Raw genomic sequence first — 23,328 nt, forward strand, 5'->3', positions numbered from 1 at the left:
GTTTTTGAGGTGATGGAAATGTTCTAAAATTGGATTATGGTGGTTTACACAGCTCTGTAAATTCACTAAACATCACTGAATTGTACACTTAAAATAGGTGACTTTTATGGTACACAAATTACACCTTAATAAGGCTGTTTAAAAAATAAAATAAAATTTGCCTTTTCCTAGAAAATGTAAAAGGGTTGTCGAGTTTATTTCATTGCTATTCCCTTTTCTACCAAAATTTAAACAATGTGCCTGATTTCAGTGAGAACACAATTATTTGTAAGGCAAATAAATAGGAAAGAGGTCTATGACAATTTTCCAAATTGCAAATTCCTGGAAGGTTACACATTAAAAACATTTATTTAATGAATATTTACAATAAATAATTGTGACACCAAAAGCATTTTTTACTACAAGTATAAGACAATCTCCTTTTAGAAGATAAAACTGACTATGTTTTTTTTTCCTCTAAAGGAATTATAAACATTAGGTAATTATTTGTAGAGGTGATTTCTCCTATAGGTTTAAATACTCATAGGTCACCTGGCCTCAGGCGCAAGCTTTAGAGGAATGATTCTTAGCTTGATTAGTTAAGACTTTTGCCTCAGGGAAAACCAGTCACCAAAGAGTTACTTGTCCCTCAAGGGGTATAAATACTACAGCTGTTTGTGTAACTGTCAGATCCATTTTTTCTACTAACACTGTAAAATAAATGCAAAGGGAACTAATCCTAAAAAGAAAACGTTAGATGAGTCTGCCTTAATGAAGAAACAATTTATACATAAGTGATTTGTTCTGAAAAGAGATAAATAATTCCAGTAATTGAAAGAAATTGTTACAAAGTTTACTGACTTTTAAGAAAACCGCAAACAAAAAGACAAAATCTGATGCCAAAGATGTAGGGAGACTAAATAAAGCTATCTTTACAGACACATTCTTGATGTGTGAAACAAAACTAAGGGCTGGGTGAGAGAAACCAATGAGAAAATATGCACAGAATGACCAACACTTGTTTCAACATACTTCTAGGACTCTTTCAACACTATGGATTATCTCAAACCAGAGGAATGTCTGCTATGGTATCTGGACCAATGCCAGCCCTTGTTATAAAGCAAAGAACACTTCAAGAGAATATCTTGAGTCCTTGCTTTGCAATGTGACAACTGAGGTATTCAAATTAAAGAGTTAGGATGAGAACCAACAGTGGTAGCTAACATTTTAGGATACAGAATAATTCCAGATAACATAGTTGAAGAAAGATTCAGAACGTCACATAACATAATTTTGGGGGTTGTCTTTAAGATATATTAGCCCTCATAGAGAGATACAGATAATTAGGCTGGCCTAGTCTAAAATCTCTAATACCTTTTTTTTTTTTTAAAGGTAATCTTTTAATGTAGAGCAACATTTTCAAACTGCGAATTGTGGCCCACTAGTGGCTCATGAAATCAATTTAGTGGACCACAACTAGCATTGTTTTTAAAAAGAAAAACACTAGTCTAGACTAGCCAAGAATAGAAAATATCAGTCTGGTTCACACACACAGAAAAGTGTTTTGTGAAATTTTGGTTTTGTGTGTGCGTGTGTGTGTGTGTGTGTGTGTGTGTGTTTGTATCTGGAGGCATGATGTAAAATGTATTCCTTATTGTGGGTCTGACTTAAACTTTGAAGGCCACTGCAAGAGTGTCTACATTCCACACATTGTAAAGTAGAGGAAGGGGCCTCTCTGCCGTCTCCTCTTAGGTCACTGGCACTATAAACCGCTGTATAAATAGGTTACTACTGTTCTGAAGGGGGCACAAAGAAGTAAGTCTCTGAGCGCGGGGGCTGCCTCCACTAACTAACCATAAATGCAGAATCACTGGAGCAGAGTAAGGGAAGGGAAGGAGGCAAGAGAAATAGAAAGCAGGTATTCTTCTTCCACTTCCATCTTCTACAGATTCATACAAGTCTGTTCTCTTACTCGCAAATTGGGTTTATTACTTTGAGAGTGAGGAAACATCAAGAAATGGCAATAACTTGAATATCACTAACAGCCTTATTCCAAAACAGTTAGGGAATGGGGTGGGGTGGGGTGGAAAGGACCAACAAGCACAGATAGGAACTATTATTATAAAAAATGAATGGGAATTTACTTGAAGTCAAGTGGTAGTTGTATTTCCCAGGGCATAAACACTCATGTTAAAAATCTTTTCTAATGAAGCCATGAGTTGCTAATATTATGACTCATGATCCTGAAATCTACAAGTATTGAATCAACCTAGTGAATATTTTGAATTTAAATTAACTCTGCTCTAAACATATTATTTTAAAAACACTGCATGTCTTGGAAGGAACAAAAATAAAATACTAACTTATAATAAAGTGTTTAATGAGACAATTCTTTCCTTTATAAACTGAGACATCAAACTAACATCTTGATTCAAAAGTGGAAACGAACACTCACCTCTGCCTTCGTTCATCATCCTTTAAAACTTCATAAATGGCCACCAACTAAAATAGAAACATTACTTTAAAATAAGAATACTCTCAACTATAAGAAATCACTTAGGAAGGTGAACGCACTATAATGCTCAGGCAGAAAACCCTATGTGCTCATAAATACAATGAACAGATAAAACCTTAATTATAAGTATGCTTTATGTTTTCAGTAACACCTTCAGAGGTTAAAAATGCTTGACCAATATAAATCTTTGTGAAAGATGCAGAAGTAATAATTATCTTAAAATGTGCTTTTTTTAAAAAGCAGAAGCTGTAATTTAGACAAGAAAATTATGACTATTATGACCCTCCAAGAATTTAGAGATTCTAATATACAAAAAAGTTAGTAAAAACTTACTTTGTAAAAAAGTGAATACACACATATACATTGTATTTCTAAACTACAACCTCATTTTCAAATGGAAATATTCTACATATAAGTTACTATTTCTACCATAAACATTTATAAATTTGTCACAAAAATATAACAGCGTATTTCACTTACTTGTCTAAACTGAGTTTCTGCATTTTCATCTTTATTCTTGTCTGGATGCAAAGTTAATGAAAGCTTACGATATGCTTTTCTAATGTCTGCAGATGAAGCATCCTGGAGGTGGTGGGGGGAGGGGAAAAACACAAAGCAAACTTTGTCAGAAAAAGAAATTCCCAGAACCTTGTTAAGATCTGAGAAGACAGCCAACCAAGTGCAGGACCCCAGGCAATGTAATTTGAGCAATCAGTCTAACAACCAGGCTATGCAACTGGCCTGCCCCACATGACTGAACAATTATTCAATCTAATTTGGCTCTCCTCTTAACTTTTCATTACCATACAGTCATTTACAGAAGACAGTATTTGGCAAAACTTTTCAAACACTTGCCTTTCTAAAATTAACCAATAAATCTTTTTCAGTAATTAAGAGATCAAAAAGAAACAAATTAAAAATTAATACATCTGTGTGCCTTCAAAGGTTGTTATTTATTTGAGAATCTTAAAGCCAGTTTCCCAGGCCTACCATATGTGGTTTCTTCATTGTTATTTATATTGAATTTACCATCAAGCAACAGCCTATGGAATCTTAATTTCACATGTCAAAAGTATGCTTTTTTTAAAGACAGTTAAATTTGCATTTATCCAAAATAATTCTATTTAAAAGTATTTACATATATTATACTTAACACTTTTTTAGTACTGTAAAGGGTGTTTTCAGTGGTATCCAGTTTCCACAGTCTGCTTTGGAGAAATAAATTTGTCCACTGTTTATGTATTACTAATATAGTTTAAATGTATTTAAAAAGTCACAATAGTTCAGTAAGAGTACTTCGGATTAAGTGGACATTAAAATTACATTTTATGTAATCCTGTGTGCACAGGTAAACTCAGAGAACATCATTTTACATGGCCATTATAAAATACAATAACAAATAATAATAAAATACAGTAACAAAGAACACACTATCAAGTTGGGTTTAAAACTTTGTAAGTTTAAAAGTTATGCTAATAACTAACGTAATCACAGTGGGACAAAATGATAATAAAGTTGCTTATTAAATTTAATCTCACTTTATAGCTGAATATTTCTCCAGTTAATTCCTAAAACTACTTTACTAAAAAGTTCAAATGACTGAAACAACAAAACAAAACAAAACAAAAATCTGTATAACTAGGACTAAATAGCTGTTAAAGAAATAGAGCTGAAAAGAGGCAAAGTACTGTCAAGCTTTCCTTTATAAGCCATTATTTTCAGTATCGATTTTCTGGAAATTATTGCTACAGGCTATCAATTGACTTAAAAGTTTCAACTTAGGTGTGAATACTTTTCTGACTTGTGGAGGGCTGAGGAACTATAAAATTAGCAGAGTAAGTCTTGTGGGTAATACGGTAATAATTTTCCTTCTACTCTGCTAAATGGAATTGATGTATTCCCTATACTTATATAATAGGTAACATGTAAAAAGGATGATTACACAGAAAATCTGTAATGGAAATTTTGTTGAGCAAAGAGGTCAAGTGTCAAATGAATAATCATTCTCTGTTTGGGACTTTAATTTTAGATTTTATTAAATTGGGACTGTATCATAAAGAAATTCCAAAAGTAAATTTCTTACAAAATAGGAGCTTATGCATTTTCTTGAGTTACAAAATTAATACATGCTCATTATGGAACATCTATGACTTACTTAAAAATGAATATGACTAATAGTCACCTAAAGGCATTTCCCTTCTTCTAGTCTTGCCATGCTGACCCCAATCCTCCATTCTTCTGCCACAGTATGTACCTAAATGTAAATGTGACCAGATGGCTCTCCTGTTTCAAACGCTTCAGTAACTCCCAAGTGCCTTCATCATCTGTCTTTTCCAATCTTTATAGCTTTACTTCCCACCATCTTGGTCCATCTACCCGGACCCCCAGATCATTACACATTATGAGACTGTTTCCCAACCTTGTTTTATACCATTCAGCTGTAGACAGTTTCCTCCTGACTAAGGAATGAGCCTCTGAGGCTACACACAAATAACGCCTGCCTATTTGCTTTGCGAGAATCTGCCCAGCAGGGTTATTTCACCAATAAGTGCCATCCTAAGTGGATAGAACTGAAAAACTCAAAGATTTCCCTGTCTACAAAGACATGCTCTGGACAAGGTGCACCTCCAAGTAGCTTATATATGTATTTAGTTTTAGTTAATTACTTAGTGGAACTTAATTTATCCTCATAACAAAGTTACAAGATAATAGTTGTTACCAGGTCCATTTTACTGGTGAAGTGAGGTACAGAGAGGTTAAGTAACTTGCTTAAGTTCATATTGCTGGTAAACACCGTGTTTCCCCCAAAATAAGACCTAGCCTGACCATCAGCTCCAATGCATCTTTTGGAGCAAACATTAATATAAGACCTGGTCTTCTTTTACTATAAGATCCAGTCTTATCTAACATAAGACCGGGTCTCATATTAATGTTTGCTCCAAAATACATATTAGAGCTGATGGTCCGGCTAGGTCTTCTTTTCGGACAAACACGACACATGAAAAGAGTATTCAGACCCAGAAAACACTGCCTCAGAATCAGAGCTCTCTATGTTGGCTCTGTAGATTTGGTTAGTAGATTTGGGCTGAGTCACTTCAGAAGGGGCTACAGCTTTGGGAAAGCAGTGAAAGCAACTGTCACATTTTTATTGACCTGATAAACTATATGGAAAACATCCACATAACAACAATGGGAATATGGTCTACTGCATTTCTTAAGGTTAAGACCATGATATGTGTTAGCTTTCCTAACATATTTATGTCATATTTCTACTAGAGACCTAAATTTTAGAACATTTATTGCCAATACTCAGTGGATTAGGCCTTTTCTCTCTCTGGTCTGCAGAGAAAACATTGTTGCTAGGGCTATAGGTAGACTGGCCCCACTGTGGACATCAGGAGATCTACTGGGTTCAATTGCCAGAATTCTTTTCCTTCTAAATTGGATATGATTCTTGGGCAAGCTGAACAAGAGCTATCTTAATACTTGGATAACCTACATTAAGAAGAGACATGTGGTCATTCTTAAAAAAAAACCCCAAAAAAACAAAAAACTATGAAAGTAATATGTGTTTATCAAAGTTGAAACAATGCAATGGGAGAGACATCAGCAGAAACAGAAGAGTAGGGAACTCCAAGGGCCTGTCTATGCACAGAAATAGCAGATAATCTGGCAAAGACCGTCCAAATCAACCTTATCTAAACTCTGCAAATCTGTCAAACGTTTACAGCAATCAGACAAGCACACAATCAAGAAAAAGGTACCTGATTTTCAGTTATGGTCTTGAAGATGCCAATCTGAATTCTTGGTGTGGGTTAGTAGTGCTGGAGAAAGCCAAGTGGACTTTGTTCTCAAAGAACTGTGGTTGTTTGTATGGCCTGTCTGTCGGTTTCCTGACAAACTGTGTAAAGGGCTACCCTTATCTTACCAAACACAGAACTCTTCCAGGGAAAAGAGGCAACCATCCAGGACTTTTGTCAAAAACATTTAAAGGCAAATTTATTAGCTGGTGCCAATGGGACAAGGGATTACAGTTGGGGCACATAATAGACACATCAAAAAGCTTGGGAAGTGAGATGCTTTGGGAATATGGACTTTGAAAAGCTCCCACATACTCCTTGGAAACCAGAAGACATGTGCATGCCCAAGGTGGAGTCTTTCAGGCTCAGGAAGACTTGAGAAGGCCCTGAATTCTCACTAGTGGGTGATCCTCAGGTTGTGTGCAAGAAGAAAGTGAAGGCCAGGGGAGCGTTGTAAACTACTTAGCTGAGTGTTGAAGGCATGCCCCAGCATACACACAGAACCCACTACTGTGTTTCCCCGAAAATAAGACCGGGTCTTATATTAATTTTTGCTCCAAAAGATGCATTAGGGCGTATTTTCAGGGATGTCTTATTTTTTCATGTACAACAATCTACATTTATTCAAATACAGTCATGTCATCTTCTTCTGGAACATCGTCATAACGTACTAAATGCGTTCGTCTGGCTGATGATCTTAACTGGAGCTTATTTTCAGGGAAACACAGTAGCAAAGACTGTAAGGTTCCCCTCCCCCCTTTTATTTCTGGTTCCAAACCTTTAAGGAAATCTCTGCTGAACCCTTAGCTGGCCACTAAGTTAATGAAATGGAGACATGAGTGACCACACATGACAAAGAACATACACTTTACAAATTTAGTTTAGAAAAGTCACTAGACAAAAACAGCACCAACCAAAGAAACAAACAAAAAACGCTGGTGATGTGGGAGAATCTGATAACACATTATATATTCAAAATTTCCAGTATTCATTAAAAGTTATAAAACATGCAAAGAAATAAGAAAATACAGCCCACACATGGGGCAAAAAGAAATTAATAGAAATTGCCCCTGAGGAAGCCCAGATATACAACTTATTAGAAAATACTTCAAATCAACTATTTTAAATATGTTCAAGAGCATATACAAAGAAAAAGAAAGGAAAGTATAAGAATAATGTTTCACCAAATTGAGAGTATCAACAAAGAGACAGGAATTTTAAAAAGGAACCCAAGAGAAATTCTGGACTTGAAAAATATAACAACTGAAATTTAAAAAATCTTCTAGAGGAGGTATAAAAACAAATTTGATCAGGCAGAAGAATCTATGAAATTGAAGATAAGTCAACTGAGTTATCCAATATGAGTAGCAGAAAGAAGAATAAAGAAAAATGAACAAAGCCTAAGAGACCTATGGGACACCACCAAAGTACTAACATTTACATAATGAGAATCCAAGAGGGAGAAGAGAAAAAAGGACAAAAAACACATTTGAATAAAAAATAGTGGAAAACTTCCAAAATTTGATGAATGACATAAGTACACACACCCCAAAATCTCAAAAGTCCTAAATAGAATCAACTTCACAAACCCTAAACAGGATAAACTCAGAGAAACATTACAACCAAATTGTTGAAAGAGAAAGACAAAAAGAGAGTATCCTACAAGCAGCGAGAGAAGCAACTCATTATGTACAAACAATTCTCAATATTACCAGCTAATTTCTCATCAGAAACCATGGAGGCTAAAAGTTACTGGAATGACATAGTTAAAATGTAAAAAAAAGTGTGTAAACCAAGGATTCTATATTCAGTAAAACTATTCCTCAAAAATGAAAGAGAAATTAACAAATTCCAAATACACAAAAATTGAGAGTTTATCGCTACTAGACTTGCTCTACAATAAATGCTCCAGGGAGTCCTTCATGCTGAAAGGAAGAAATACTAGACAGTAACTCAAATCCACATGAAGGAAAAAAATACTGGTAAAGATAATTAATTATATAGATAAATATAAAAGCAATATTCATGTATTTTTGGTTACGAACTCCATTTTTTTTCTATACAATTTAAAAGACAACTACTAAAGCAACAATTACGAATCTATTCAAGTAAAACAATAATATAAATCTATGTCTACGGCATAGATGTGTAAAGATGTAATCTGTGATAGTCACTATATAAGGAAGGGGAACAGAGCTATATAGGAGCCATATATCTTATACAATTGAAACTAAATTAGTATTAATTCAACCTATATTGTCATTAAATAAGTGTAATCCCCATGGCAAACACTTAAAAATAAATATCTATAGTAACAGAAACAAAAAGCAAATCAAATGGTATATTAGAAAATCTGACACAAAAGAAGGCAGTAAAGAAGGAATAGAGGAACAAAGAAGATATAAAGCATATAGAAAACAAAGAGCAAAGTGGAAAAAGTAAGTCTATTTTTACCAGCAATTACTTTAAATATAAATGGTTAACTGTCCAATTAAAAAGCAGACACCGGTAGAATGAATTATAAACACACATGATCCCTCTACATGGTGTAGTAAAAGCAGTGCTCAGAAGGAATTTTACAGCTATAAACAATGACATGCAAAAATTATCAACCTAACCTTCACCCTTACGGAACTAGAGAAAGAATAGCAAACTAAACACAGAGCAAGAAGAAGAAAGGAAATAAAGATTAGAGCAGAGATAAGTTAGAGAACAGGAAAACAACAGAGAATCCACAAAACCAAAAGCTGATTCTCTGAAAATGTCAACAAAATTGACAAACCTATACTACGGTGAGAGTAAGAGAAACATGATTCAAAACACGAAAATCAGGAGTGAAAGTGGGCACACTGTTATCACTCTTACAGAAATAAAAACAATTTTAAGCGAATACTATGAGCAATTGTATGCCAAACAATTAGAAAACTCAGACGAAAAAAATTCCTAGAAATAAGCAAACTGACACATGAATAGAAAAACTGAATTGACCTATTACAACTAAAGTGATTGATCATTAAAACAACAACAAAAAAAACCCAAACCAGAAAAACCCCCAATGTCTCACAAAGAAAAGTCCAAACCTCAAAACCAGATGACTTACTAGTGAATTCTACCACACATTTAAAGATCTCACCAGTCCTCTTCAAACTCTTCCAAAAAATAGAAGAGGAAAGAAAGCTTCCTAACTCATTAAATGGAGCCTTGATTCCAATGCCAGACAACCACAACAAAAAAAAGAAAATGCAGACCCATATCTCTTATGAATATAGACGCAAAATTCCTCAACAAACTTCTAGTAAACCAAACCCAGCACCATATAAAAAGGATTATACACCATGACCAAGTGAGATTTATCCCATGAATGCAAGGGTGGTACAGTGTATGAAAATCAATCAACATTAATACAGTATATTAATAAAATGAAGGAAAAAAACACAGTCTTTTCAGTTAATGCAGGAAAAACATGGTAAAATTGAACATCATTTGATAACAAAACACTAAACCAACCAGAACTAGAAGGGAACTTTCTCAAGTTGATAGAGAGTATCCACGAAAACTCACAGGTAACCTCCACTTAATGAAAGTTTGAAAGCTTTCCCCAAAGTAATAAGAGGGATATCTGTTCATGACACCTTTGTACTGGAAGTTCTGGCCTAAGCAATTAGTCAAGAAAAAACACCCTAATTGGAATGGAAGAATTAACACTATCTATTCACATGGCACCCTATAAATAGAAAATTCTAAAGCATCACAGAACAGGTATTAGAGCTAATACAGTCATGTGCCCCTTAATGACAGGGATACATTCTGAAAAATTTGTTAGGCGATTTTGTCATTGTGCGAACATCAAAGAATGTACTAAAGCAAACCTAGGTGGTATAGCCTACTACACACCTAGGCTGTGTGTTATGGCCTATTGCTGCTCCTAGGCTACAAGCCTGTACAGCACGTTACTATACAAAACAACACAAGATTAAATCAAGCAACAACAGAAAATGAGACGAGGTTAACACAGAAGTACTATGAGGCTGTGCTGGAATTACACAGCACACTGTTTTATAGCAAACTTTTTAAAATTACATAAACCAGTAACATAGTTGTTTATAACCATGAAGTATTATGTACTATACATAATTGTATATACTATGCTTTTATAATACTGACAGCCCAGGTTTGTTTACACCAGCATCACCACAAACATGAGAGTAATGCATTGCACTACCTACCATGTTACGATAGCTATGATGTCTCTAGCTGACAGGAATTTTTCAGCTTCCTTATAATCTTATGGGACAGACCACTTTTGTATATGTAGCGCAATACTGACTAAAACGTCATTATATGGTGCATGACAATAAAAGAATTCAACAAATTATACGACACAAGATCAACATACAGACTGTGCCAAAAAATGTACACACATTTTTAGAAAGGAAAAAAGCGTATTAACATTGTAATATTCAATATATACCGATAACAAAAGATGAATACTTGTACAAGTCATGTGTATACATATTTTTGGCACCCCCGGTATAAAAATCAGTTGTATTTCTACACCCTAGCACTAAAAACATCTGAAAATGAAATTAAGAAAACAGATGTTTACAACAGAAAGGGGTGGATGGGTGGCTCAGTTGGTTAGAGAGTGAGCTCTGGGCAACGGGGCTGCCGGTTCGATTCCCATATGAGCCAGGGAGCTGTGCTCTTAGCAATTAGAATGAAATCAATGAGCTGCCGCTCAGCTCCTGGTTGGTTAGATGGCTCAGTTGGTTGGAGCACGGGCTCTCAACCACAAGGTTGCCGGTTCGACTCCTTGACTCCCACAAGGGATGGTGGGCTGCGTCCCCTGCAACTAACAACAGTAACTGGACCTGGAGCTGAGCTGCGCCCTCCACAACTAAGACTGAAAGGACAACAACTTGACTTGGAAAAGTCCTGGAAGTACACACTGTTCGCCAATAAAAGTCCTGTTCCCCTTCCCCAATTGAAAAAACAATCTTTACAACAGAATCAAAAAGAATAAAATACTTGGGAATAAGTTTAACATAAGTATACCATTTGTACACTGTGAACTACAAAACATTGCTAAAAGCAATGAAAGAAGATCTAGAGAAATGGAGAGACACACTGAATATTGTTAAGATGGCAATAACTTCTCAAGTTGATCTAGAGTCAATGCAACCCCTATCAAAACCTCACCTGGCATTTTGCAGAAATTTATATGCTTATCCTAAAATTCACAGGGAAATGCCAGAGACCGAGAATAGCTACAACACCTTGAAAACAAAGCTGGAGGACTCACACATTCTGATTTCCAAATTTACTACAAAGCTACAGTAATCAAACAGTGTAGTCAAGGCACAAAGATGACATATACCTCAAAAGAAGAATTCAAAGTCCAGAAATAAACCTATTTATCGATGGACAATTGATTTTTTACAAGGGGTGCCAAGATCATTCAATGGGAAAAGAACAGTTCTTTCAACAAATGATGTCGAGACAACTGGATAGCCACAAACAAAAAATGTGAAGCTGGACCCTTACCTTACACTATATACAAAAATTAACACAAAATGAATCAAAGTCTTAAATATAAGAGCTAAAACTATAAGACTTTTAGAAAAAAACAGAGAGATAAATCTATATGACCTTGGATTTCACAATGGATTCTTAGCTATGATATCAAAAGAATAGGCAACAAAACATAGACAAATTGTACTTCATCAAAACTTAAAACTTTGCAGCCACTGTGAAAACATTTGGTAGCTCCTAAAAAAATAAAATATTTTCTATTTTTTATGATTACTATTTATATTATTTTATTATTACTAGGTCATCAGAATCACCAGATGACCTAGTAATTGCATTACTAGGTAATTGTTGAAGAGAATGAAAACAGGTGTTCGAACAAAAACTTGTACACAAATGTTCATAGCAGTATTATTCACAATAGCCAAAAAGTGGAAACAACCCAAATGTCCAACTGATGAATGGATAAACAAAAAGTGGTATAGGTACACCCATAAAATGAATATTATTCAGACGTAAAAAGGAATAAAGTACTGACATTTGCTACAACATGAATAAACCTTGCAAACACTATTCTAAGTGAAAAAAGCCAAATGCAAAAGCCATAGCTTGTATGAGTCCATCTGAACTGTCCATTTGCCTTTTATGGACAAATTCATTGAGACAGAAAGCCAATCAGTCATCCTCAGGGACTGGGAAAGAGGGAAGAATGGAGAGTGAGACTGCTTACTACATACAGTTTCTTTTGGGGTGATAAAAATGTTCTGGAATTAGATGATGACTGTGCAACATTGTATTAAGTTGGTGCAAAAGTAATTGCGGTTTTTGCATTTTTAACCTTTTAAACCATAATTATTTTTGCACCAACCTAATATAATGGAAATCACTGACTTGTACACTTTAAAATGGTTAAAAAGGTGAATTTTATGTTTCATGAATTTTATCTTAATTTTTAAAAACTGAAACAATGTAGAAATACCTTTATGCATGCATGCATGCTCTGTGCTAGGCACTATTCTAGCCACTATATACGAGGTCTGACAATTAGGTTCTCGAACTTATTGCAATGATGTTGCTACCCTGTTTTCCCGAAAATAAGACCTAGCCGGACAATCAGCTCTAATGCGTCTTTTGGAGCAAAAATTAGTATAAGACCCTGTATTACATTGTATTAATTATATTATTATATATTATATTATGTAAGACCCGGTCTTATATTACCGTGTTTCCCCAAAAATAAGACCTAGACGGACCATCAGCTCTAAAGCATTTTTGGGAGCAAAAATTAACATAAGACCCGGTCTTATTTGAATATAAAACCAAGTCAATATAACATAACATAACAACATAATATATATAATAACACTATACTATACTATAATATAACATAATATAATGTATTATATAATATCAGGACTGGGTCTTATATTAATTTTTGCTCCAAAAGACACATTAGAGCCGATTGTCTGGCTAGGTCTTATTTTCGGGGAAACACGGTAAGAGAAATTTCCTGTTTTACTTTATATCAAGTACTGGCAAACTTTTTCTGTAAAGGCCAGATAGTAAATATTTTCGGCTCTGCAGGTCACAGTCTCTGTTGTAACTATTAAATTCTGCCACTGTAGTGAGAAAGCAGCCACAGACAATAAATAAACAAGTGGGTGAGGCAGTGTCCCAATAAAACATTACTTTCAAAAACAGGTGTGGCTGGTTTTGGCCCAGGGACTGTAGTTTGTTGACTTCTGATTTATATCAATGGCTTGCCAATAATCTAAAACTCGTTCTAATTATAATAGTGTCTCTACAAAGGTGAGACCCACCTTTCCTTTTTTTTAGGTCTGCTAAGCGGTAGAGAAATATATAACTAGTTAACCAAAACAAAAATCTGAAGACCTTACCCAGGACCTGACCAAGGTAAACTCTTCTTAATAAAAAAAACCTCCTATTGCCTCAAGGATATTAAATCCGAAAAAAGAACATGTAGAATGCCTATCAGATTCAGTGAGGAGGAAAGACTGGAGCTATCCAAACTATATATTTAGGCACATAGTTAAGGAACTTGAAGCTCAGGTTAACATCTGGGAATCTTAATTTGTGTAGTTTTACTCCCCAAGATCAGCTGCCTCAAAGTCAGTAATTCCATGTATTCTTTCTGACTAGGTCCTTGGGTCATTTTCACATCTGATATTACTGATTAAAAACTCAGGCTAAACTCTTAATAATGACTTTGTCCTCTTTATTCTAGATTTTTCACTTAATCAGTCAATAGAGTCCACTCTCTCCTGCCCCCAAAAGCCAACAAAGAAACAGAGTGCCTGGGCAGCACTAGAAGAACTAAATAATAGAGATATTTAAAGGAAGTCGTCTCTGGTCAGTGGACCAGGAGGATAAAGCAGGAAACATATTCGTCGTTATCCTCAGGACTGTAAGATTTTATGCCAGGTGGATATAAAATTCAAAATAAATTGTAAAAAGACAATGTTTTAAAAATAAATGATAGTCCATGGTAAAGATAAATAAATAAATAGAACAAAGTAGTTTACTTCATGATAAATTTTAAGGCTGGGCTTCAATGGCTAACCTGCTACAAAGGAAGCTGGGAGAAGCTCTGGGTTCTTCCATTATCACTGTTAAAGACAATTGCCTTTGGAGAAACCTATTGAAATTTATATAAGATTATATAAGCTTTAATTGACTTTTCTCAACTTTAAACTATATATAGGAACCAATGACAGGTTAGCCTATATCAAAATCTTGGTTACTGATGCTCATGTACAATATTTATCTTATTATTCTTTGAGAGACAAGGTCAGTTAGAATGATTTGTTGACAAATCAGATAATTTCCAGTGCGGTAAAAGTGGAATGCATTCTGCCCCTTTATTTTTAACTTGTATCTAAATAAATTTGGATTAATACCATATTTATTTAAGTTGAACACACCTCTGCCCTCCTCCTAAGATTAAAAAGGTAAGCATTCTCCAAAATGTAGACAAACAAAAGATTGCAGCCTCAAGAGACAGCTGCTTCTGATATCTAATTACTGGGAGACCGAGTTGGCAGGATTATCAGATCAACCATTCACAAAACAAAATCATCATTTCTGGTAACCAGATTAGTTATCTTACACTATATTTTGCAACTAATTTATCTTGAAAAGGAGGTCTTATTAACAAGTCAATGGCAGGCGGGAGAAGCAAGAGGGAGTGTTCTCCATTAAAGACACAACCAAATGTAATGTATGGACCTTGTTTGGTCTCTGATTCAAACAAAACCATGGTAAAATGACATTTTGAAACAACTGGAAACATGTGGATAAGGAATGTATAGTAGGTGCTATTAAGGAATTATTAATTTTATTGGGATCATTGTATCATGATTATTTAAGAAAATGTCTTTACCCAAAATAAAAGGAAAAGAGTAAAACCAAACATATTAGTTTCTCAGCAAATATAAACATATATTAAATTCCCTTATCAAAATTCAAACGATCATCAAATTGGGTTGAAAACAAAACCCAAGAGTGAAAACAAAGGGATGAACAAAGACGAAAGTAAACAAAAGAAAATCAAGAGTGTTGATACTAATATGAGAAAAGGGATGGGGTAAGGTCAAAAATAAGGAACAGGACAAAAAGTGGTAGGAAATAATGATAAAAGGCATAACCCATTGAAAGTTAAAGTAGTCATAAACCTTTATGTTCCAAACAAAATCCATAAACATAACAGCAAAAACTCCTAAATAGAAGAACTTCATAAAAACAATCATGATAGACTTTAACATACCTTTTATAGAATTTAACATTTCAAGTAAACCAAAAATAAGTACAGCTAGACAGAAGAGCTGAAATTACATATTGCCTAGAAATGAAAAGAAAAATATTTTACATCAAAATTTGTGAGAGTTAAAGCTCTGCATAAATTTTTGTCTCTTTAAATGTTATTTTTAACAAGGCAAACTGAAAGTGACTCAACCAAGTGCCCAGCCTAAGAAAGCAGAAAAAGAACAAAATGCACAAAAGAAAATAGTAAGAAAGAATGGATAAACATAAAAGCTGAAAGTAACGAAACAGAAAGGAAAAACCTAGTTCTTTAGAAAGATGAACAAAATATACCAGAGTGCCACAGTAACCACTTAAAACTTCAGTTTCCGTTATCTTGAAAACAGTCATATACCAGCTTTACCTTCCTGTCTCTGCCAACTGCACTTTTCAATACAGCAGGGCCAAATGATCTCATCTGAAAGCTCAGCTGAGACAGGTTCTAGATACAATACAGGGAACATTTAAAATCTGTGTTCGCCTAATGCAATTTTGCATTTATTCTCTTTCACAGACTTCATAGACATATTGGTCCTTTATCCCAGAGCACCAGTTTCCCCTTCCAGGGCTTTTTTCCTACTGTGACTCCTGCCAGACTATCTTGTTCTTGGCAGTCTTCCAAAGACAGGATCCCTGCCCCTGAATGTCAGTCTAGAGGACAGTCCCCTAGTCTTACAGCCCGAACTCTTAGACAACAATCCACTGACTGCTACTACTGAATGGCTTAGTCCAATTTCCCACTGGTATAGTAAGGAAAGTGAGAAAGGTGGCTACAGTCAATGAAACTGCTGGTGTCAATCAAATCCATGCCACACACCAACGGAAAATGGATAGGCACCCACGCTTACAAAGAGAAAAGGCAAAGGCAGAAGCACAGCCTCCATTTGATTTCCATCTTCCAAAATTTACAAAAGCATAGTTTTATTCCAATAAAAAAATGGTCAGCAGTACCAATATTGCTACTGTTGCATAAAACGAGTACTGAAAATGTATCAACTACCGTGTTTCTCCGAAAATAAGACCTAGCCAGACCATCAGCTCTAATGCATCTTTTGGTGCAAAAATTAATAGAAAACCCAGTCTTATTTTACTAGAAGATGGGGGATGTGATGTGACGTGACGTGACATACTATACTATACTACCGGGTCTTCTATTAATTTTTGCTCCAAAAGACGCATTAGAACTGATGATCTGGCTAGGTCTTATATTTGGGGAAACATGGTAGATTTGCTTTATTGTTATTTTGAAGATCACTGGTGACTTTGGGAAGAGCTGTGTTGGTAGCGTAATGGGTCCGGATGCCAAATCAGAGTGGGGTAAGGAATGAGTAGGAAGTGAGGAAATGGAAGACAGATTTTCAAGAAACTTGCTTGCTAAGAGGAGATAAGGGATTGAGAAGAGAGGTGTTCTTTCCTTCTAAATACAAATGAGAAGGACCCAGTTGAGAGTAGAATTCTTTTTTTTTTAAAACTTTCCATTTATTTAAGTGTGTTTTTCCAGGATCCATCAGCTCCAAGTCAAATAGTTGTTTCAATCTAGTTGTGGAGGGCGCAGCTCACAGTGGCCCATGTGGGGATCAAACCAGCAACCTTGTTGTTAAGAGCACCACGCTCTAACCAACAGAGCTAACCAGCCGCTCCTGAGAGTAGAATTTAAACATACGCAATAAGCAGTAATTGACAGTATGTTTCCAGAACAGGTGGGGGTAGTGAGAGGGATAAAATCCAAATTATGAGACAAGCTGGCCTTCAAAGAGGGGACATCTCTAGCAGAAAGGAGAGGACAGAGGTAGGAGTAAGTCTATACATTGGTCTCGGGAAGCTGAAAGCATCTGAATGTAAATGTTATGAATCCTGAAGATATGTAAATGTCATTGCTAATAAAAGTTGAGAGGGGAATTCTTTTTGTGAATGAACAGCAATGAGGGTGCAAGCTGATTGTAAGAGGTTCTTTTAGCCTTGAACTCTTACCAGAGGTAGTAGGAAGGTCATACTAAGGGGAAAATGGACATATAGACAGAGCGGAGCTAGAACTAGCAACAGTCTGTACAATTTTGCTGAGCTGTTCCTTAAAAGAAGATCTGAAGTATACAGTGATTGATTTACATTGAGATACATTTAACTCAACCCTTTTCTCACAACCTTTAGTGTTTCTTCATATTTCCAATTTTATGCAAAATAACTGATAGTGATTTGAAAAGTGATATGTGAAAAATCAAAATTATACCAGACAATCACTGAGTGAAAAGATCAGTAAATTCAAATTCCCAGCTTTTCTCTCTAAGAATATTACACAGAAATAAATAGCATGCTACAATCTATATATTTTATATCCAAATGGCCAAAAAATATATGAAAAGTATTCAATTTCATTAATCATTGGGGAAAAGCAAATTAAAGCCAAAAGAGATACCATTACAATCCTACCAGAATCATCAAAATAAAAAAAGATGTTTTTAATCTTTTTGTAAAATGAAGAGTTTAAAAAGATTTTCTTTTTATCAAAAAAAGATAATACCAAGTGTCGAAAAAGATGTAAGTAACTATACCACCAATGCACTGCTAGAGGGAGTATAAACCGGGACAACCATCTGAAAACTGTTTGGCTGTGGATCTACTAAAGCACAATTACATCATACCCTATCATCCAGCAATTTCATTCCTAGGTATGTACCCAACAGAAATGCATACATACACTCATCAAATGACATGTATGTTTATAGAAACACTGTTCATTATAACTCCAAAATGTAAACAACTTAAATATCCACCAACAATACGATGGATAAATTAATTGGGGTACATTTATATCTGTGAAAATTAACTCACTTTGGGGGTACATTGGTAGACAGCAATGAACATGAGTAAACTTTTGTTCTACACAATATGGATGCATTTCGTGAGCATAATGTTAGGCAAAAAAAACTAAGCAACCAAATTATGTACTGTATGATTCTGTGTATGTGTGTTTGTAAATACATGTACTGGGTGTGCCAAAAAAATGTATACACATGACTTGTATTCATCTTTTGTTATCAGTATATTTTATTACAATTTTAATAGTTTTTTCCTTTCTTAAAACGTGTATATCTTTTTCACGCTCTGTATGTATTTTTAAGGTAAAACTAATTCATGGTGTCATAAAGCAGGATAACAGTTGTGTTTGGGGGGAGAGTTAACCAAGAGGGAAGACCAGGGGGGATTCTGCAGTGCTGGTAACATTCTATTTCTTTTTTTTTTTAAAGTTATGGTACTTTTTTTTCTTTTTTTATTGGGGAATATTGAGGAACAGTGTGTTTCTCCAGGGCCCATCAGCTCCAAGTTGCTGTCCTTCAATCTAGTTGTGGAGGGTACAGCTCACTGGCCCATGTGGGAATCAAACCGGCAGTCAACCTTGTTGTTCAGAGCTCGAGCTCTAGCCATCCCGCCGCCCACATTCTATTTCTTCACCTTGGTGCTTATACAGACGAATTCAGTTGTGAAAATTTATCCAACTATATACTTAACAATTTTTTGCATTTTTTTGTGAATATATGAATTTGTGCATTTCAATAAAAATTTTACTTAAGAAAACTGTGTATCTCTTAAGCTACTTTAGTAGATTGGAACTCCTTACCGAAACAGCAATAGAAAATATGAAACCTCAACATTTAAGCGACCTCTCTTCCCAAGAAAAACATACAAAAAAATATTAATGCAAATTAAACAAAACTTCCTGCCAACCAGCTTCAGTCCATAAGATCATGTGGCCTTCCTCCCTTTCCGTATCGTGAATAAACAAAAAAAGAAACCTTATTCGTTTCTTGGAAAGAAACCTCCCAAGAAATAAAACTATATAATATAATAAAGGCCTGATTTAGTCTTCCTCTTTGCTCTATGGTTAGTTTTAAGACTATAACCACCAGAGAGGTTTGCAATAATTTTACTTCCCTGTTGCAGGGTAGGTCTAATTTCTATGACTTAAGAAGCGAATCAGCAATTAATTAAAAAAAAATCAGTATCAGAGTATATACTTTGATACTACATATGTTTTCAATGCATTTCGGCAGCTCTCGAAGTCAAGAAATTCATAAGACTCTTGTTTCCTCGGGAGGATTTTATTATGCAATAGCTGCTTATAGATGATTTCATGATCACTGTGCTCTAGGAAGTGTTTGATAGTTTTTATCTCGGAAAAGCAATCTGAAGTATTTTGCTTTAGCATATTTGTCACACATGACCAACTTTTTCACCTTATCACTTGTAATAATTTATAAATCCACCTTTGCAGAGATCACAAAAGAAACAAGGCAAATATAGATGATTAAATTCTAAATTCTATTTCATCTATGTTTCAAAGAATTAGTACATGACCTGAATGTACTAATTGGGGAGAATGTACTAATTGGGTTGGGGAGATTACGGCAATAGTTGAAGTAGAAAATGATTGTGAAGGACCAGGAAGATGTGCCTCAGTGGAATGTAGACAGAGAAGAATTTAACTGGGAGTGTGATGTGATCTGGGAAGCAAGGTAAAAACAGGATGCTACAAGTGTCGTGTCTATAAGATTGAAGAATTTAGTAATATTGGTTCCTATGAAAGGAGAACAAGGTAAGAAAAAAGGCTACTGCAATGAGCAATTTAAGAGGTCTTACACAGATGACAGAACAGTCACCAAACGGAGTATGCGTTACCAATATGTTTATTTATAAATAATGTATTAGTATGACAGTATTAACATAAAATTTGGAACACAGCTAGTTCCAGGAAAAATCCTAAAGAGATTATGAGAGTACTATATAGTTGGATTACTATCCTATCTACGTGATTATACGAGGTCTGATATTTAAGTTGGCAAACTCATCCTACAAAAAGTGCTACATACCTCACTGCTGAATGTCACTATGGTCACCTTCGAAGTGCTCCACTTGGGAAGCTATGCACTGACGCAAGCACCTAGTCCACCCTCCAAAGCAATTTTGGAACTCTTTTTCTGAACGGCCATCAGAGCTGTCTGCGTTATTACCCTTGATGTCCTGAATGTTATCAAAATGTCTCCTTTCCATATTTTCTTTATCTTTAGGTAAAGAAAGAAGTCATTGGGGGCCAGATCAGGTGAGCGGGGAGAGTGTTCCAATACAGTTATTTGTTTACTGGCTAAAAACTCCCTCATAGACAGTGCCGTGTGAGCTGGTACACTGTTATTATGCAAGAGCCATGAACTGTTGATGAAAAGTTCGGGTCATCTAACTTTTCACGCAGCCTTTTCAGCACTTCCAAATAGTAAACATGGTTAACTGTCCAGTTGGTACAAATTCATAATGAATAATCCCTGTGATATAAAAAAAGGTTAGCAACATTGTTGCAACAAATTCGCAAACTTGACAGACCTCATAAATCAACATATAATAGCAGAAAAGTTAAATTAGTATAATGTTATTTCCATCATACCTAAATAAATAAGCAATCATCTAAATGCAATGTTCTGGAGTAAAAACAATTTAGAATAAGGAGCATGCACTAGAAATGACCAAGTCTGAAGTTCAGTTCAAAACAATTCTTGTGGATCAATATGTCTTTTTGCCTTTGTAGACTACCATGGGATAAAAGTATATCACATGGAAAGTCAGACTAAGAACATTTGTAACACAGAATACTTATTTAAGCAAAACCTAAAGCAAATCTGAATAAAATCAACCTAGTTCTAAACAATGGCTATCTGGCAAAATAACACAAATATACAACCAGATTAAAAGGATGCTGTGTATTATTATTCCATAAACTGCATTCCTCCCGAACGCTCCCAATGACCCAGATGACCCCAAAGGTTTAGAGGACTGATTAACCTACTTTGGTGTTAGAAAGCAATCAGCTATTAAAACATGGAGACTTCAAAACAGAACAGGACATTAACTCTTTTGAATCTGGCAATGAGCTTAAATCATTTATTAAATCAGTTAAAAGTAGAGAATGAAATAAAAATTATACTCAAATATGTCCAGAAATTATTTCAACAATTTATTCCTGGTTGTAATATACGGGTAATAGAAGGGAAAAAATTTTGAACGGCCATTTTGTTTTAAAAATTTATTTTATTAAATTTATTGGGGTGACAATTGTTAGTAAAATTACATAGATTTCAGGTGTACAATTCTGTATTACATCATCTATAAATCCCATTGTGTGTTCATCACCCAGAGTCAGTTCTCCTTCCATCACCATATATTCGATCCCCCTTACCCTCATCTCCCACCCCCCACCCCCCAACCCCCTTACCCTCTGGCAACCACCAAACCATTGTCTGTGTCTATGAGTTTCTGTTTCTCATTTGTTTGTCTTGTTCTTTTGTTGCTTTTGGTTTATATACCACATATCAGTGAAATCACATGGTTCTCTGCTTTTTCTGTCTGACTTATTTCGCTCAGCATTACATTCTCAAGATCCATCCATGTTGTCACAAATTGAACGGCCATTCTTAAACTGATTAGAGTTATTTCAATTTCCTTTTGTGGAATCTTGATGTGTTTTCTGTTTGTTATGTTTTTAAGCAGTACTAACAGAAAAAAAGAAAAACCCAAATATACACCCAAATTTTAAAACTTTTAAACTACTGAAGGTGAGCAAAAGATTTAAAAATATAACTGGTGGAGTCTGTCTGACCTCTCATGGGGACAGAAACAATTTCTTTGAGCTACTCTTCTGAATTAAACGTGTTTTGGTAACATCACTTTACTAGAAAGTCTCCAATTAGGAGAGAGTGGAGAACGAAGCTGAGATAAATGGCAAATATTCTAAACAAAAGGTGCTCTTAATTTGTCCTGAGCTTTTTTTGAACTTTGATTAATTCCTAATGTACCTTACAGGTCACCAAAACACAATTTTTCTGGAGTTAGAAATTTTCCATATTGATTCCATCAGTACTGATCCAGAGATCACTGTGATATCACATCTAAGTGCGTCTTAGATTCAACACTGCCATTTATTTTGTTCCTAAAATTATTTTGTGCAATGGTTTCTGACATTCTTGAAAAGCAGGAAATACGCAGAAGTTCAATGGTTCAGTTACAGACTTGAACATTAAAGGCTATAAGTTGGCTAAGAAAATAAGGACTGGTTAGTACTACTATTTTTATTCTATCCCATTTCTTCGAATTATGACATTAGAAATATCTGCGAAATCAAACAAGTCTTCAAAAGTTAAAACACACTTCTACCCCAACCCAGAATAGTCTATTTTTAAATTCCTACTTAAAATTAAAACAACAAAACAAACCTGTGGATATTATTGATTAAATTCACAATTTGATAGCTAGAAAACAATTTAATTGATGAGCTAACAAAACTATGAATGATCATAATTACATTTACAGGTTATCTGAATAATTTACTCACTTTCCTAACTATAACACACACAGTTCTGTGAAGCTACAAGGTTCTGTATAAAAATTCTATTAAGACAATATGATAAAAATTTTTTGAGTCAAATCAAATTATAATTTTCAAAAGATAAATGAGAACTTACATTGATAAAAAAAACACCCTCCTTCGAAAACCTAAAATCCTATGTATATATGTAATAATCACCTGTACATAATAAATCAGAAATAGAAACTAGTATACACAAAGAAAAGCACCCATAATCAAGAAGTCAGGATTTCTGATGAAAACGTTTCCTTAATCCTCTGCTCTTAAGTCTTTTAACCATC

The 23,328-nt window shown here is 34.8% G+C and overlaps 1 protein-coding gene across 2 annotated transcripts in view; it reads right to left on the reverse strand.

The window, feature by feature from the left end:
• The window catches only part of DNAJC1 (DnaJ heat shock protein family (Hsp40) member C1), a 198,414-nt gene that overhangs the window by 126,633 nt on the left and 48,453 nt on the right, over positions 1 to 23,328 (reverse strand). For both annotated transcript variants that reach the window (XM_088789132.1, XM_019755999.3), the window contains exons 2-3: positions 2,975 to 3,076; positions 2,435 to 2,481 (exon numbers count right to left, since the gene is read on the reverse strand). In XM_088789132.1, the coding sequence (XP_088645258.1) occupies positions 2,435 to 2,481; positions 2,975 to 3,076 (149 nt within the window). The remainder of the gene's footprint in view (positions 1 to 2,434; positions 2,482 to 2,974; positions 3,077 to 23,328) is intronic.

Source organism: Rhinolophus sinicus, chromosome 1 (assembly GCF_057876585.1).
Source record: "Rhinolophus sinicus isolate RSI-liver-muscle chromosome 1, RSI-T2T, whole genome shotgun sequence".
Lineage (NCBI taxonomy): Eukaryota > Metazoa > Chordata > Mammalia > Chiroptera > Rhinolophidae > Rhinolophus > Rhinolophus sinicus.